The sequence below is a fragment of the Egretta garzetta genome, unplaced genomic scaffold (genome assembly GCF_000687185.1).
Source record: "Egretta garzetta isolate BGI_Z169 unplaced genomic scaffold, ASM68718v1 scaffold163, whole genome shotgun sequence".
Taxonomy (NCBI): domain Eukaryota; kingdom Metazoa; phylum Chordata; class Aves; order Pelecaniformes; family Ardeidae; genus Egretta; species Egretta garzetta.
In genome coordinates this window covers 1,976,278-1,993,970 of record NW_009259308.1, presented here as the reverse complement: position 1 = coordinate 1,993,970, position 17,693 = coordinate 1,976,278, and the positions used below count along the sequence as shown (strand labels likewise).

Below are 17,693 nucleotides of genomic sequence, written 5' to 3'. Positions count from 1 at the left end.
CCAATTCCAAATGCGGCAGGAATCATCACAGTCACAGTCATTCTCCTCCAAAAGCTCTCTTGTGGAAGAGGAGATGGTTAGCCTTCTATTAGGTAATAATCTGATAATTAGAATATTTGTCCAGAGACAAGACCAAAGTATCTCTTCAAGAGAATTCAAACTCATATTGCGAATGAGCAAGCTATGGCTGTCCTGGAGCGAGCATGCAATCAGCTTTCCCGTGGAAATGGACAGGAGGATCATTAGGACAGGGAGAGTGCAGGGAAAGCCTAGCATAGGTTGAGTAATGACAGTATTGCCTGGGACATGTGGCATACAGTCATGATTATTATTTGTGCGAGCAAGACACTGAACTGCCTATGCAGCAATGCTTTAGCCCTTGTAGAAGAGGGTAGGAGTGGAAAGAAAGAAGAGATGCAAGCAGAAGCTTTTGTAATTTTGTCTGAAGGCTGGAAGAAAGACACACCCCTATTTCCGATGTTTGCTATGGACAAGCTGAGCCAATTTCCTTCTCCAAATGCTGGATTTTATGAATCCCATCACTGGAACTCTGAACTTGCTCCAGGTGTGTGTAGACAGGTGGTCATTAAACAGGCTGAAGACTCAATCATGGAGCCAGATACCTAGAAGTTATGATATGCTGTGGATGCCGTGGATGCCTCATGCATCTCTATGGCTTAACTGTATATTTGAAGCATAAGCTACCTTCCTCTCCCAGTTACTGTAATATGCGCACTTGTTATATCTTGCATTATGTCTTGGAATTCCTATGTTAGTTTAAATTTACAACCACTGGTACCAATTAACTATGCAAGCTATAAAACTATGACAATAATGAAATCTTATACATCATAGGATGAAGTGATGGTTTATAGCAGTCATAAAAGAAACTTTTCCCCATGCACAATATTGCATAATTAGCCACTTGACTTAAAAAGAATTTCTCTGCCTTTCTTTAACGTCAATCTCAGTGAATGGTTTCCAATTAATAATTTAGTTGAAAATAAAAATTCCTTTGTTTAAAAAGACTTTTATAACATATTTCTAGGATGTTTCCATTACTTGAGAATAGTTTTAGTTTTGCTATCAAATTTTGTTTTGTCTGTTTTCCTGCACAGTGAAGTTGATAAATCTCTTGCATCCACTTAGGCAAAAAACTACATCAGCAACTTACTTAATTACTCAAGTGATATGATATCCAATATCTTTTTCAAGTTGCACAAAGATAGGCAAGCTAGTGTGAAATTTGGGATCTAAAATAAAATGCAATATAACATTTCTCCCATAAGTGATGTTTTAAGACTTTTAGATTTACCATGAGTTACCCAATGACAGCTTTTGTTGTATTATAGTTCTTTCCTAAGTAAAATATAAAGGAGCCTAGAGATACCTCAAAAACAATAAAGCAATGTATATTGAGACAGGGCAACTTCTTGTGAAACTCCTTGACTTCTTATCTATAATCTGAATATTTTGATATTTTTTGGCATTTCATAATAGTGAAACAGAACTTAAAAAACTGGACCGAGTTAGAACAGAGCATTTCTAGATAATTAAAACTCAGCTTGTCTTCCCAGGCTGCATAATGTCCAATCCATTATGCAGCCAATTACCATGCTTCATGATCAAGAACTATTTGATGGGAAAAGAGGTATAAACTACTACCATCCATTATTATCCAAGAGAAATTCCTAATATTTCCTGGAAATAGGAAAACCATTTCAGTATGAACAAATGTTATGCTTTCACAAACATATTTTAACTGCTGCTTCTCTGGCATTTATTCATTCTTGCCCTTCTTTCAGTGTCTGCTTCGAAGAGGCAGAGAACAATGAGGAAGTTTGGAGCTTTTAGCATCTCTTTTGCCCCTGTGTTGTGTGCATTTCTTCTTAGGACAGAATGAAAATTAATTGAAGGCTCATCTCTGGGCTGGATGATCATGGAAGGCAGACCCCCAAGAAGTGAAAATTATGATAGCTCTAGTTGATGCAGTTAGAACAAGTGATGGTGAGGAAGATGGCCTGGTTTCTCCTGTGAGTTCTGCCATTGCTCCCAAATAAATAATTTCACTTCTCTGTGTTTAATTTCACTATTTGTAATGGAGAATTTATTAACAGTCATATTTCTTGGGCATTATGACTCTTAACGTGTTTGTCAAGTTTATTTGCTATCGTTTGCTATCATTTGCTAGTGCCCGTTGCTGCTGTTATACCTGGAAGAAGTCACAGCAAAAATTATGTGCATGACAGGGAAGAAGTGAAACAATATGAAAAATAAGCTCTCAGTTCAGAATCTGGCATACATACTATATATTTATCCTAAGAACTCCTCAGGTGCCCTTCTTCCATGTTAGATACTGTAACATTTTGACATTTAAACAATGTGTGTGAGCACTTAATAATGGCTTGGAGACTGAGATATCTTTAAAGATATCATAAAATCAGAACAGAGACTGGTTTTTAAAGATACAGGCTTTAGTACAGCAAAAGAGAGACTTCTGGTGCCCAGGAAAAGTCTTCCCTTAGCACCTTTCCTTGCACTCTTGTGTTCCTGGGGTCATGACCAGTGCCTTTTCTTGAAATGCAGCAGTGGAGGCCTAGACATACATAGCTCGCTCTGGCTCCCTCTCTGCAACTGTTAGAGCTGTCTCCCAGAAATAACATTTTTTAAATGCCTACCTTTTAGGACAATGCAGAACTGTTAACAGCGCTGCTGCATGGTGGAGCTGACATTCAGCAAGTTGGGTATGGAGCTTTGACAGCCCTTCACATTGCCACAATCGCTGGCCATCATAAGGTATGTTTCTCCTTTTCTATACAGGAAATTATATAAGTAAGTGGTAATATTATTTTAGATTGATGCCATTCAAAATAAAAATCAGAATTGGTTTAGTACAGCTAAATTTTATTTAATTTTTTGTACCTTGTGTGAAAACCATATCTGTGCCTGTATTTTTATATTGAACAAACATGCACAAAGGACATCTCTTACCTTTATATAAATGTCTTTAAAGTCTTGGCAGTAAATGGCATTGTTTTCTAAATATCAGAAGTGTTAAACAATAAATACATGATGAAACATACTCACTCATGCATACCAGGATTCTGAACCTGCATATGGAGTGAGGCTTCCAAATATTGTCTTTCTGAGTGTGAAGGAAACACAGTAAAAGAGTTTATTCCCTCTTCTAGGTGTCATGGGCTCTGCTTCACAGCTCTGTTATTTTCACTTCAGAGAGGGACAGAGGTTCTCAGTTTAGAGCTATCATCATTTATACTTCAGATTAGTACAGAGAAAACCGTTGTCAGTGTAATTCATTTATAGCGTGAATCTCAAACTTCCATACTGATAAGTCTCCTATGGGTTGGAGACTTACCTCTATGAGGAGCAGAGAAAGGAAGAGAGGGATGAGATTCCCTAGACACCTATAATCAGGCCTTTCCCTTTCTAGACATGCTGTCAGTCATGAATCTGTTTTCTTATCATTTACCACCTCAGTTCAGTCATTTCACACATCATCTCATTTCTGTCACCCTGGCAACAGCTCACTCAGTGTAATTTATTTATTTTTTTAATCTCTTGAAGTACTGGGTGTGCAAAATTACCCTGGTAATGAAGGGTTTATGACTGTAAACGTACTCATGAATTCAGGTACTTCACTTTTCATCTCCTTTGGGTCCATTAAGCAAGAAAAGATTTTGTCCTCTGCTTGAGTAAAAGTGTTAACTTGCAGAGTGCTGGACTAATTTATGGAGACAGAAACATTAGAATTTTTTAAAGAGATAATCAGCAAGAAATACACAAAAAAATAACTAAGTACAAAGGAGGAAATATAGTTTATATTAATTCTTGCTTTTAATCTCTGTATTTAGTTGTGCATCTTAGACATAAATTCACTTCAAGTATAAGCATTTGGCTGGATGACTAGAACAAAACGTGTGCAGTTTTCAGCAGAAAAGAAGAACCTCTATGTATGTACATAGCAAGAAGAAATACACATCTTATGAACTTCCAAGTTACATCAGTCACTAAGCTTACTGGTGTAAAGAAAGCCACCTCTTCTGCTACACTTTCAGTCAACCAGCTTATACACACACACACACAAACTATTCACTATACATATGCATATAGAAATAGTTACATAATTATATATTGAAAGAGAGAAAAGACTTTTCTTTTCAAACTTACAGATTTTGGGGGGAAATTATAACTCTTCAGAAATATTCTGTACTATCTCAAGAAATCTGCCAGCATTTAAATACCTGGTCTGAGAAACTATGAGTCTAGCCACTGAAGTTCAACTGAGGGAAGGTGATACTTCTTCATTTAAGGCAGTTTAGATTTTCTTTGAATTATTGTTTCTCTTTAGTCTGAAGAAATTATCAGATCTCTGTGTCAGTAACAATATGCCAGATTTTATATTTTCTTTAGGCTTTAAAGATGCTGATAGATCCCTACTGGAATTTGCAGTCAGGATTTTAATTTCCAGTTAAGTTAATTACATATCTGAATTACTTTGAAGCTTTTGAAAATTGCACATGGCACCCTTTGCAAATTGTTCATTTAATGCCTTTGAGTATTTCACCTTGTGTATTAATTACACGTATACATAGAGAAAATACCTAACATCACAGTAGTCATTGCAGTGCTCAAAGTTCTTTGGAGTCTATGGACACTGATGCAAATAATGATACCAACAGTAAGGTAGTCACTGGGAGAAACAAGCCATGCTTTGCAAATCCAGCTCTGAACAGCTTGCATACCTTTCTTTTTCAAGTGCTAGTAAGAACTGTATACCCTTAGTAAATTTTCTATATAGCTTGGCTGCAAAAGGCTGCCTAATTGTGAGAGTGAAGGAGGCAGAGATTTACTGGAGCATCTGGTTTAGCACTAGTTACTGTAATGAATACATGATAAGTTCCATGAGGGGGCTGTGTCAATGAAGAAGTTCCCCCCATTTCTAACGGAAATATACATTATGCTGTTTCACCTTCTTAAGGGCTATATATATGTAGCCTATGTATATATGTCTGTGTGTATATATGTGTGTGCGTATATATACTTTGTCTGCTGGGGACCTTTCCTAGGCTTGCAGGCCATCAAGGGCAACTGAGGATACTGGTGAACTTGGCTTTACATTGCAGCCTCCAAACTGGTTCCAAAATGATTTAAATCCAACATACATGTTTGCACTTCTTGTTCAATTCTGGATGCATAAAGACACAGTTGGTGACAGCTTTGCATTACCTAGACAGTCCATGTGAAGAAGGTTAAGCTGAAAAAGGTTAAAACAATTTACAGGTGGTCACACCAAGGAACTCAATTAAAAAGCTGTTAGCCTTCAGTGTTTCAGTCAGCAACTCCAACAGTGATCAGGGGACAAATCAATCTGTAGCATCTGTTTAAGCCAGTGAGTGAGGAAGCATGCTAGCAGGGCAAGCTAACCATTTATATTTTGAAGGTCAGCTCTCCAGGTGAAAGAACGAGGGTCCTTGGTGTGTCTGTGCACAAGTGAGGCTGAGAGCAAGCAGGGATGAGGGTGTTTGCGTTGTAGCATTCCATCCCTGAGCTCACAGGGCATCGTGACATTCCCTTCAAGTACATGTAAAGGTCTTTTTATTAGCTTAATGGAAATCCTTCCTTGTGTAGCCTATTACTAAAAAAACACATAAGGAACCACCATACCTAATTCTTCTGTGCAAGAATTGTAATGGAGATATTAACCAGAGTCTTAATTCTTTAATGATCTTTTTCACTTTTATGGAGTATGTATTTAGTGTTTCCTCTGTGGGAAATACAAAGTACTCTTCTCTGCATTGGGGTTTCAAGTAATTTTTAAAATGGCTGGGCCTTGTCCTGCAAATGTCAAAGGAAGGCCTGCTATTTGTCTCATGTCTTTAGCTCCTACTGGGGTTATTGAAAAATAAAGGTGCTCAGAATCCGACAAGGATAAGACCATTAACTTGATAAGAAATAACTTACTGTGAGTGGTTTTGAAAAGCCCCTTATTTCTTCCTTGGGAATGATCAGATCTTTATCAGAAGTATTCTCCATAAATGGAGTAGAGCTCTATATATAACTCATTTAGTTCATCTGCTGGTCCAGGGACTGAAGATTTATAGTCCAAGTGAAGGCTTTTTCTTTCCTTCTTTATATAGCTTTGAAATTTTCAGTTAGCTGAGAATGTCCTTTGCTAGTTTAAATAGCTTATTTTGTCCACAAATTCATTAATATTCATGGAAATATGGAATATTTTTTTCAACCCCCATAAAAAAATAGAATAAATTAAGAAAGAGAAAATAGATTTTTGGTCATCTTCCTAATTCAAATAAGATAATTATTTATACCATTAAATAAATAAATAGTAGAGGTATACACACCAATCTACACAACATAGTCTTTTACTGCAGAAGAGGACTGACTATATTTAAGAGAAAGATAGAGGGAATTGGGGGGAAAATTGCTTTGTACCCATTTCCCTGAAGAGTCAGTCTATGGCTTTCGCTCCATCACCACACCTGAAACCACTAGAGTGCTCAGTTCTCTGAAATTAGGATACGGAAGGCCATCAGCATCAACGGGATGTTCCAACTCATTTGAGCCAGTGCAGTGTATAAATATTTCATCTGCACCTATGCAATCTGCCACATTTTACTTCACCAAAAACATGACATTTGCTTATTTTATCCATTAGTGGAAACTGTAGTTACCAATGGGAAGAATGAAAAATTAACAAAAAAATATAAAATAAGCTGATGACTGTCTTAGAAACATCACCAAATAAGTTTAATAAATCTCTCATTAAGTCTGCTATTTTGAAAACATGAAATGTTTCCAGCCCAGGGAGGTCATTGCTAAATAAATAATGCATGTGCCTCATACACATATAAATGTGTTGTCCAGTATTACTGCATTGAAAAACCAGTATCATTGCCTATTTCATTTTGTAAATTAAAGTCGTCATTCTGAGATTACAACATCTACGGATGTGTGAGCTGCACTGAGGGTTGCAGGCAGGATGAGCCAGTGCTGCTTAATTTTTGCAACTTGCAAACCTGAGGATCTGAAGGGTGAATGTGTTTGTAGCAAGGACCTGTTGGGGAAAAGGGAGTTAGTCCCATTTTACAGATTTTCTACAGTGATAAATCCCTTTTCATTTACAAGTCATATGTTACATCAGCATGTTTGTCACCTCCTGCCTTCACTGGAATTTTACTAGTAATAGGAGTACATTCAAATGATTTAAGAAGCCTTGAAAAATTAAATTTATGTGAGCCTATTTAAATGGTTCAAAAGGCCCCATTTTCTTCTTTCATTCCCTGTGTTTTATACTAATGCTGCATCTTCCCAGCCCTTTGTTTTATCTGACACCAATTTTTCAGACCTTTTCAGAATCATTCTAGAACCAGGAATGCAGAAATGGTATTCACACAGTATCAATACACATGACTACACAAGCTGCAAGATAATGGGGAATCTGAATTTGCCTGCCTGAGGATCCGGCCAGTGACAAAGAGGACTGGAACTCACGAGTTTTGAATTCAATAGCTATTTTTAATAGCTACCAACAAATTGCCCAGACTGAATGAAGGAAGCCTTTTACAGCCCATGAATGGGAGCATGAGGTGTTTGGCAAACACAAGTGGAAAAGCATTGAGTTGTGGCTCAGTAAAGGAGCTTACATTAACCTGATGATGTAAACTCATCTGAAAACAGTGACTAACTTTGACAACACTTTTCTCCAGCTGTGCTTTCTCCCCAAGAATGTCCTGAGCAGAAAATTTATGTGACCCGTTTTTAAGCTAGAAGTCAAAGTAAATGAGACATTTTAAAACTAAGGTATTGTAAAATTCACAGCAAACTCTTTGCCCAGAACAGTTATCTTTTAGTAATACTACACAAAAACATTCAAGCTATTCTATATCTAGCATCTACCAATATCAGCAAAATATTAAAAAAATCCCATTCTTTGGCTACCCTGTAGTAAAGGCAATCTTGGGAAGAGCATTATATTTCAAGAGACCAGTACCTGCATCTTTCATTAATGATTTATCCGTGACCTGTGTTTCGTCTGATTGGAACAGCTAAGATAAAAGAACCTGCAAAAGCTTATTGCTGCTCTGATGTTTGTCCTCATGTCTTACACAAGAGCATGTATAAAACATTTCAGTAGACTTTTTCCTTAAGAAAGACAATTAATTTTACATTCATTAGCAAGCTGTATTTAAAACATTCAGAACCCCCTTTAGCAGTTTCTTAATTCAGTCTGATAGGGTTTGTTCTAAAATTCTTACAGATACACGGAGACTTAGGAGTTGTAATAATTTAAGCAAAGACACTTTGCGGGACATGACTGATCATATCTACATTTGCTAAATTGGAGGGAATTAGGCAAATGCTTGCCACTAATCACATTTTTATTTCAATAGCTTAATTAATAAAGGAACTATGAAAATCATGATAGATTATTTAGATATTTTAGTGTAAGGCTGTACAGAAGCTAGCACTGGTGCAAAGGCCTTAATTGTTTAAGTTGTCTTCTCATTTAAATTTTACCTGCTATAAAGTCAATAATAATTGGTTTTATTTTCTTAGAGGATTTCTTATCCCTTGCCCTTGTCCCAAAGACAAAGTCCGTATGTAGTCTGTCTTATGTTTTATTTTGTTGACTCCTTCTAACCTCCAGAGTAGCTTAATTAATTGTCTTTGAAGTGAACATAATTGACTTGAATGTTCAAAAAGCTTCTGAATAAACCTTTCATAAGAGAATTTTAAGAAAAAGTACAAAGTAAGAGTATTGTTCAAAGTATTCAAAGTATCATTTTGAATTAAAAATTGGTTATGCAAGGAAAAAGGGAGCAGTTGTTCCCCTCATTGTCCAGGCTATGCCACTGTGAACCCAGCCCAGGAAGCTGCCAGCCACCTTTGCGGCCAAGCTGTCCAGCTGACTCAAGTTCAGCCTTGGATCACCAGGATCCCAAGGTCCTTTCCAGCAGAGCTGTTCCACAGCCTGTGCTGTCGCAGTAGAGGATTTTGTGTTTGTTGTTGTTGAACCTCGTATGGGTCATGTTGGTCCCTTCCTCTAGCCTGTCTGGGTCCCCCTGGATAGCAGCCCCACTCTCAAGTGTACTGAGGGCATAATTTGATGTCCTCTCTTAACATGACAAGAGTGCATTCCGTTGCTGCCTTAAAGGTATTAAACAGGACAGGTCCCTTCCCTTCCCTCCCCTCTGGGCTGTGATGATGACTACAGACCTTAGCTGGCCATTGCAGTTTTCAGTTCTGTTGACCCCTCACAACACTAGTCAGCAAGAGCTGCTTTCTCTGCAGCTTGAAAATTTCCTGTAGGTTACAAGTTGCACCTTTAGTCAGAGTCTGTTTCCTGAGGATAAAAGTCTTTTTTTGATCTTTCAATGAGAATTTAAAGCTCTTCTTGCATCAGAAATTTTCCCCTTAATTTCTGAAGTAATTTTATCCTTGCACATCACTCCAGCACACCCACCTACTTGTAATGCCTGTGACAACTTTCAGTGTTTTCTCAGATTCTAGTCTTCTTTCTTAGAAAGATAGGTTGTCTATGAAACTATCAAGATTGTCTCTGAACCCCTCTCATCATTTGCAGTTGAGTAAAGATTGCTTACTATGACTCACAAAATTATTTTTATCAGCAGATCACAAAGTTGCCATTTCCACAGCCTGCAAAAATTTTTCAAAATTCATCTAGTTTTAAGTTTGTCATCAGAGGTGGATCCACATCACTCAGCACAGTTTCTTCATCTTAAAGATACACCTTGAAGCTTGTAGATGGATCTACATTTTCAATTCCAGCCTTCCAAAGAGATTAAGGAGAATTGGAGTTGTGGTCACATCCCTGAGTGTGGTATGGCCTCACAGTTGCATGCCAAAATTAAACCCAAAGTGATCCAAAGAAGTTTTAACCATATTCTTGTAAAAGCTACAGGTCCAAACATCTCTTTTCAGAGCCAACAGCTACAACTTCAGTTTTATGATAGTATTTTGCTGAAAGATATCTAAGATTAATTATTCAAAACTCACCAAGCCATTAAATCACAGGCTAGCTGGGTCTGTGTTCCCCACCTCTGGTCCACCAAGTTACTAGTGTACTGAAAATTGTCTGGACATGGGATGCACAACAGAGGGAGTCAGTTGCATTAACCAACCAGTAACTGAGAGTGTTCTTTATTTACTACATAAACACATTAACACTCCCCCAGTAAATGCATGTGTTAAGGCTGCTACTGAGCTGTTCTTCAGCTGATATAAGGCTAGGGAGCTTCTCTAAAGATCTCAGGGGATCTTTCATAAGATTTTTCTTATAGAGTCAAACTTTTTCGAGATCCATAGCAAAAGGATGCACAGCAAAAGGACTTCAACACACATGAGATTTAGCAAGGGAAATTCTGGGCAGGGGCATCACAATGAGAGTGGTGCAGCACTGAAAGCTTTCCAGAGATGATGCAGAACCTCCATCCTTAGAAATAGTCAAAATTCAACTGGACAAGACCCTGCGCAACCTTTGAAATTACTCCTTGCTTTGATCAGGAGGGTGGACTAGACACTTCCAGAGGACCCTTCCAACCTAAATCATTCTATGATTCATTGTCTCTATTTCTTTCAAATGTGAATTTTACTTTCCCTGGGGGCTGACCAGCTGGAAGGCAGCTTTGCAGAAATGGATCTAGGAGTTCAACAAGTTGAATATGGTCTAGTAATGTGCCCTTGCAGTAAAAGACATCCTGGGCTGCATTAGGAAGAGTGCTGCTAGCAGGGTTGAGGGAGGAGATTATTCCCCTCTGTTCAGTACTGGTGAGGTGGCACCAGAAATACTGTGCCTAGTGCTAGGCTCCCAGAGAAAAGAGACATGGACATACTGGAGTGAGTCCAGTGGACAATGAAGATGGTTCATGGATTGGAGCATCTGACATACGAGGGGAAGCTGACAGAGCTGGGATTGTTCAGCCTGGAGCAGAGAAGGCTCTGGGAGGATCTTATCAATGTGCACATATACCTGAGGAGGGAGGAAAGAAGAGGGAGCCAGACTCTTCTCAGAGGTGCCCACTAACAAGGTGGATGGCAATGGGCAGAAACTGAAATCCAGGAAACATTTAAACAGAAGAAGAGGCTTTTTTAGTGTGAGGGTGCTCAAACACTGGAACAGGTCTCCAGGGATGTTGTGGAGTCTGCATCCTTAGAGACTGGACAATATTCGAAACCTGACTGGACATGGCCCTGAGACACCTGCTCCAGGAGACGCTGCTTTATGTAGACATATGACTGGACACTCTCCAGAGCTCCCTTCCAACCTCAATGGTTATGTGATTCTGTGTCATCCTCAGAGTCTGGCTCTGGCTGCTGGGGATGCTCTTCATCCCCAGGATTGCCTTCATTCAGGAGTCCTCTCACTCCTGCCAGCTCCCACCTTCTCCGTTGCTACATGTTCAGAACTCATGTGTCTCTGGAGCACCACAACAACAGCCAAAGACAAGCATCAGCGTTTGTGGGACTTCTTTGCAATCTAACTCACAGGCGATGCTCACTGCTTATCCTATTCACACCAGAAATGCTTCTGTCCCTGCCTAGTATGCTCCCAGGATACTTCTAGCTTCTGGAAAATAATATTGGACACAGAGGACCAACATTCCCCATCATTTGTACTCAGAGAGGTGCTGAAGAATAATTCGATAGGAACAGAGCAATCCTCACCTCTTCCAGCCTGTCTTCAATAGAAGGGCTTAGTCCTTGCAACACTTAGGCACCTCCTATAATGTGCTGGACCTGTTGAAGCCCTTGGATTCTGAAGAGACAGAAATGGCACTGCAATGCTGCTCTCTGGGGAGGCTTAGAACTGATAGCACAGTGAAATGGTTAAAACTAACAGGAAATAGATACACTTCAATATGTCAGGGAATGGACCTTACACACAAAATATATTCAGTCAGCACCATGGAAAAAAATGTATTTCAATTTGAATTGTGTAAAGAAATAATCCCTGTACACTAATGTTGCTTAGTAACAGGTTTTCATTCTCCGAGTGCTTGAGAATGACATGGATTTAAATGACTGGCCCAATTGTTGCATGTGTGAAATGATTTGGTGATCTCAGCTTAGATAGCAGTTGACAGAAATGTGCATCTTTGCAGCTAGCATTAATTGGCATCATCGGTGGAAGTCTCAGTGGAGAGGTACAGATAAAAATAGCGTAGCATAGAAGCTGGCCATTTCCCCTTCTTTGTCATTTCTTCTGACTGACAAGGAGGTGTTTCCCAGTTGCTCACTATGCTGTGGGTGATTCACAGTCTAGCATCATTAGACTTAAAAATTAACATTCATCAAAATGATATGTAGAACTACTCAAATAATCCATGGCACAAGCCCTTTAGCATGCCTAAAGACTCCCTCATGCTTTAAAAAAATTAGCAGCCCTTAGGCATCAATCTATAATCCAAAGTGGTTTCATACAGGTTTCTATTTTGACAGTTATTCAGAAAGCCAATGTTTGATAATTCATAGCTGTCCAGAAAAACACTGGCCTCCTGAAAGACCAAAAAAGTGGAAATCTGAAAGAAAACCCTTAGGGTTATTTATTGAAGCCAAAGGGCTATTCTAAAATACAAAGGCTTTACACACTAAGGGAATTACGCTTGAGGATTTACCTTCACACAGTTACATTTAAAAGGATCTTTCAGTTGGGTTTTGTTTTTTTTTTTCCACTTCTAAAAACTGTGATATGTTTACTACTCTTTGTTCATAATGGTTAAAAGGAAATTAAAGGTTATTCTGAGAAACTCCAGACAGTCATTTCTGTGCCTCTTATTTCATAAATCAGTCTTTTTACTGGCAAACACATTTTCAGGGTTATTTACAAATCATCAGTGGCATACAGTTAAAGTACTGTAAGTTAATCACTTTTACATGCAGTTCTCCACCTTTATAGCTTGCTGTTTGGGGCTTTTTGCTTTTTTTCAAACTGGTGACATAAGGTTTCAAAGTCTTGTTTTACTAGCTGACCACATATATATAGTGCTTCTAATCAGAATTTTCTGTTTGTTTCCTCCTAGGCTGTTGATATTCTTTTGCAGCATGGAGCTTATGTAAATGTTCAGGATGCAGTTTTTTTCACCCCATTGCATATTGCTGCATATTATGGCCATGAACAGGTAACTAAATGGGGGTATTTCAGAAAGCTGAGAAGTGGAACACCAAGGCAACTATAGGTTTAGTGTTAGATATTTTTGCTTTACATCCCAGAGGGTCCTGCCATGAAAAAGCCTCACATACTGAAGTTACACTTCTTACTCAATCTTTAGTTGCTCTAAGAGTCTGAGTACCAACAGGAAATTTCTACACTTTAATGATCTGTGCCAGACCCTAGCAAAAATTGGCATCTTTCCTTCTAGATGTCTTGAAACAAATTATTAATCTAGCTAGCTTTGATAACCTATAAACAGACTTGGACCCAGAGGCATATTTCATTTGATGCTTATTCATCCCATATTTCAGAGAGCACATAAAAAATGTGAATATACAATCTTAAGCCTCTCCAAGGAAGTGAACATCACTTCTCAGTAATAATTAAATGGCAATTAAATTGGTTTTCCTTGGCATTCACAATCTAAATTGTGGCCACTTTTAAGTTAACAGAAAAAATGATAATTTAGAGAGCAGGATATTCCATGAGGTACTGTGCACATGACAAGTCCGAATGTGTTTGCTTCATTCACACAGATCACAGAGTTATTGAAACATAATCTGAAGTTCTGACCAAATCTGGCATTGAAACTCCCAATTCACTTTCTTTTACTAAGTATAATTGACATATGGTTAATCTAGCAGTCCAGTCATTTGCCCTGAATAGCCCTTTTATGTGAAATGTAATAATGGGTCTATTTTGGCTTATGCAAGTCATTCCCTATACTTTTCTTTGGCTAAAAGCACGTATTCTGGGATATTTTCAAGTTTCAAAAAGAAAAAGATGACCTCTAGGTAGAGTGCATTTTTCATTTCAGGGACATGTTACTTTGAGTGCACTGAGCTTTTGAAAGAACAGAGTCCAGATGCACAGATGATTGAAAATGCTCTAATTCTGTGGCTGAGTGACAGCAAGGGTGTGAACCATGGATGTGTTCCTGAGATCCTTTTTTTCATATATATGCATCTCTTCATCTAATAACATTAAGAAACTCCTTGCATGTTGGGCTAAGAGATTAGTTTGCTTATTAGCGACAAGCCCTTCTGAACAAATAGTCACAGTCTTGTGAAATTATGATAAAAGCTCATACGGTGTTCTTGTGAAAAGAAAGGAAGCTAAGGCTCTGACATTTGTGGACTTTGAGGGCATTTGCTTTATTATGCTAACTGGTCAATTAAACAGATACATGTGTCTTGTGTCTAGCCCTTTACCATGCATAATATTTTAGAGAATGAATGAGCACTTGCTTTTGAGAATTTTAATATTTTTATAGATATACAACTTAAAAATGAGTTTTCCATTTCATCTCCTCTCCCTGTTTTAGCTTTAGAGATGCCCACTTATAGTATTACCTAATGCAATATTGTGCCTGATTTTGTCAAAAAAAAATATTTTTATGTGATATTTTAATTATCCTTCATGAAATATTTAGGTAACCCACCTCTTACTGAAGTTTGGAGCTGATGTGAATGCAAGTGGTGAAGTTGGAGACAGGCCTCTCCATTTGGCTTCTGCCAAAGGCTTTCTCAATATTACAAAGCTCTTGATGGAAGAAGGAAGCAAAGCTGATGGTAAGAAAAGATATTTTAAAAAAATCAACTATTTTATAGACAGAGTCAGGCCTTTAATCTTGAAGTTAGTTTCCTAACATGTGGTCTGTCAGTGTCTGTGTATAATTTTTGGGCAACTCAAACAAAAAAAAATACCAGTTGGAGAGATTTCTTCACTTCTAAGTATGCTTGGTTTGTCATTTCCTGTGCAGTCTGTTTCCATTAACAAGTTAGAGGTGACAAACAGCAGCAGATAACAAAATTAAGACTGGTACGCAGAGGTAGCTTGCTATTGAGACACTCATCCCATCAGAGAACACGTGGGCGGGCGGTACGTAGCTCCAATCAAAATTACTTCAATGCAAAGTGAATTCCTAGTGAGTGAGATACAAACGAAGGATTTAAAATCAAAATTGTACAGCAAGTAATTTAAAATAATTCAGATGAGAAATCGCAAATGTTTCACAAACAATTCCACAGAAAATTAAATCTTTTTAGGACATGTTGTATTATGCTACACAAGCGTCATACGCTTCATTGTGGGACATTTTCTATAAGAGAAAGTGTGCGTGTGAGAGACATAATGGGTGGACAGATACAAAAGTCTATTAGCGTGCTTTTGGTATTCTGTGAAAGTCAGGAATCTGTGCTTTCTTTTTACAAGTGATCTCACACTGATACCAGTAAGCCTATAACATCACAGTTCAGTGCTGTGCATTTTGCATGTGCAGTGATTTAAAATATTTTCAACTGTAATTAATATTAGCATGCGACTAGCAGTACTGCTGAATTCTCATGCTCACTCTTTTGTTCCCTCTCCTTATGCCATTTCAGCAATGTAGAAGGCACAAAACATACCACACTCCAGCCTTGCTTTTCTATCGCTGTGACACTTGCATCAGAGGCATGTGCATACATGCTTGTGGCCATATCCTACAAAGTCTTATAAATGTTAAAACTTAGAGGTTAAATGTTATGCATATTACGAATATTAATGCAAAGGTTCTTACATACTGAACAATAAAATTATTTTGAAATTCATTTCTTATCTTCAGAATAAGAGAAAGAAAGGTTTTTTGAAAAGGAACAGTACATTACTTGCAAAAGTACTATTCTATAATGCATCTTTGGACTACATCATTACTCTTGTCAACTTATATCCACAATATACAAGGTAAAATCTTGGTCCCCTTGAAGTCTATGGCAAACATCTATTATTTTCAATGGGGCTAGGATTTTGCCTAGGGATATCACAGTTTGATCTAGGAAAAGCAGAACTGGAAAAACAAGAAACAATCAAACAAAAAAAAAGCATTTACTGCAAGAATCCTGCATGTTATAGAAAGAACAAGAAGCCATCAAAATTCTTCAGTTGCTGCTTCTCAATCTAGTATCCTATTTGATGTCTGGTTCCAGTTGATGCACACAGCTATTCGTGAATTAAAAACAATAGAGCATAACCGGGGAAGATTAAAAAGGGATGCTGTATAGCCACATTTGAAAAACGTGTTAAATTGCCAGGCTCTGTTCTTTCTTGATCTCACCTGGTCCAATACCCCACTGACACCTGTTAGTTTGCTTCAGGAGAGGACAGTCGAGTGGTCATTTTGCACGTTTTGTGTTCTCAAACCTACAGTCTTCAGTGCTGACTTTCTAAAGCCCTGTCATTCCTTAACAATGGCTAAAGCAGCGTCAAGAGTCCATGAGGCTTCTTCCCTGCTCAGTATGTCCAGTAGCACCAAAAGCATTCACTACCCCTGTTCCTACTCTGCTAGTGCCATGAAGGCTGCATTTCTCCCCATTTTCCTCCTTACCACATAATCTGTGAGTCTTGCCTACAGTACGCACATCCTACTCACGCAGTAAAAGAAGTGTGGAGACAAACAGCATGACTCAGACTTGTAAGTACTTTTTTCAATAGTGAGCTCTTGATGTTTCAGTCTCGACGTGTGTGCACCGAACTGATGTAATTACAATAAAGAGGGGGAAAAGAAGAGATGTTCATTCAACATAACAAGGCAGTGGAAGGTTCACTATCAGTTAGGTAGTTTATTCCAAAAGGAAAAGAGCCTGGGACACAGTTTCAGATTCTTTTCTTTAGAATTGGTATCTTCAGCATTGGAAAAAGAAAAAGGAGACTGGAAGCGGGAAGTCTTTTACTCACAAAGTAACACACTTCGAAACTTGGATTAAATATAGCAGCAGAGGAACAACACTTAAATGCCTAGGAATGAAAGTGACTGGTGAAATAACCTGAAGAAGCTTTGGCAGTATTCTGTGCAGACCAGTAATTGGTGCCAAAAACTTGAACTATTTCTTTTAACATAACCTGACTGACTCGTTGATCAGGTCTGAGGCCATGGCAACTGAAGAAAAACAGTGACCACTGAAAAGGTCAGAATACTGCTGAAATATAGCAACATTTGCAGTCGAACAATAGCCAACCTTCTTCTTCAACCCAACCACAATATATAAGAAAAATGTATAAAAGAAATGCACTACCTATGAATATATCATCATCAATGTTCATATTTTACATATGCATATATATAAAACCAATATGTTAGAAGTACAGTTGGTTCTCCAACTAAGTAATTTCTGTGTATTTTCAGAAATCACATAAGGTCTTTCAAGCACATTTCTTGGGGTATTGATCAGATTCCTTTAAGCTCCAAATTAACTTTGAGATCATTCCTATATCTCAAAGAGCAGCATGCCATTACAAGCTGCTATCACTTAAAGTGCCTCAACTATCTTGAGATTTTTTCAAACTGATTTAATATAGAATTTCTCATTTCTGGTTTTATTTTTAACATCTTCTATTTCCTTCTTTCTTTATTCATGCCTTCCAAATTCCTAGAGATTTTTTTGCATTACTGAGTCAATATGATTGCTGCCAACTTGCATTATTTATTCTGTCAGGAAATTCAGTT

General features: G+C 38.0%; 1 protein-coding gene across 1 annotated transcript in view; it reads left to right on the top strand.

Moving 5' to 3' along the window:
• Positions 1-17,693, top strand: part of LOC104123913 (serine/threonine-protein kinase TNNI3K) — a 97,259-nt gene that overhangs the window by 9,619 nt on the left and 69,947 nt on the right. Inside the window, exons 5-7 of the mRNA XM_009636203.1 lie at positions 2,686-2,796; positions 13,080-13,178; positions 14,643-14,781. Of these exons, the coding sequence (XP_009634498.1) occupies positions 2,686-2,796; positions 13,080-13,178; positions 14,643-14,781 (349 nt within the window). The remainder of the gene's footprint in view (positions 1-2,685; positions 2,797-13,079; positions 13,179-14,642; positions 14,782-17,693) is intronic.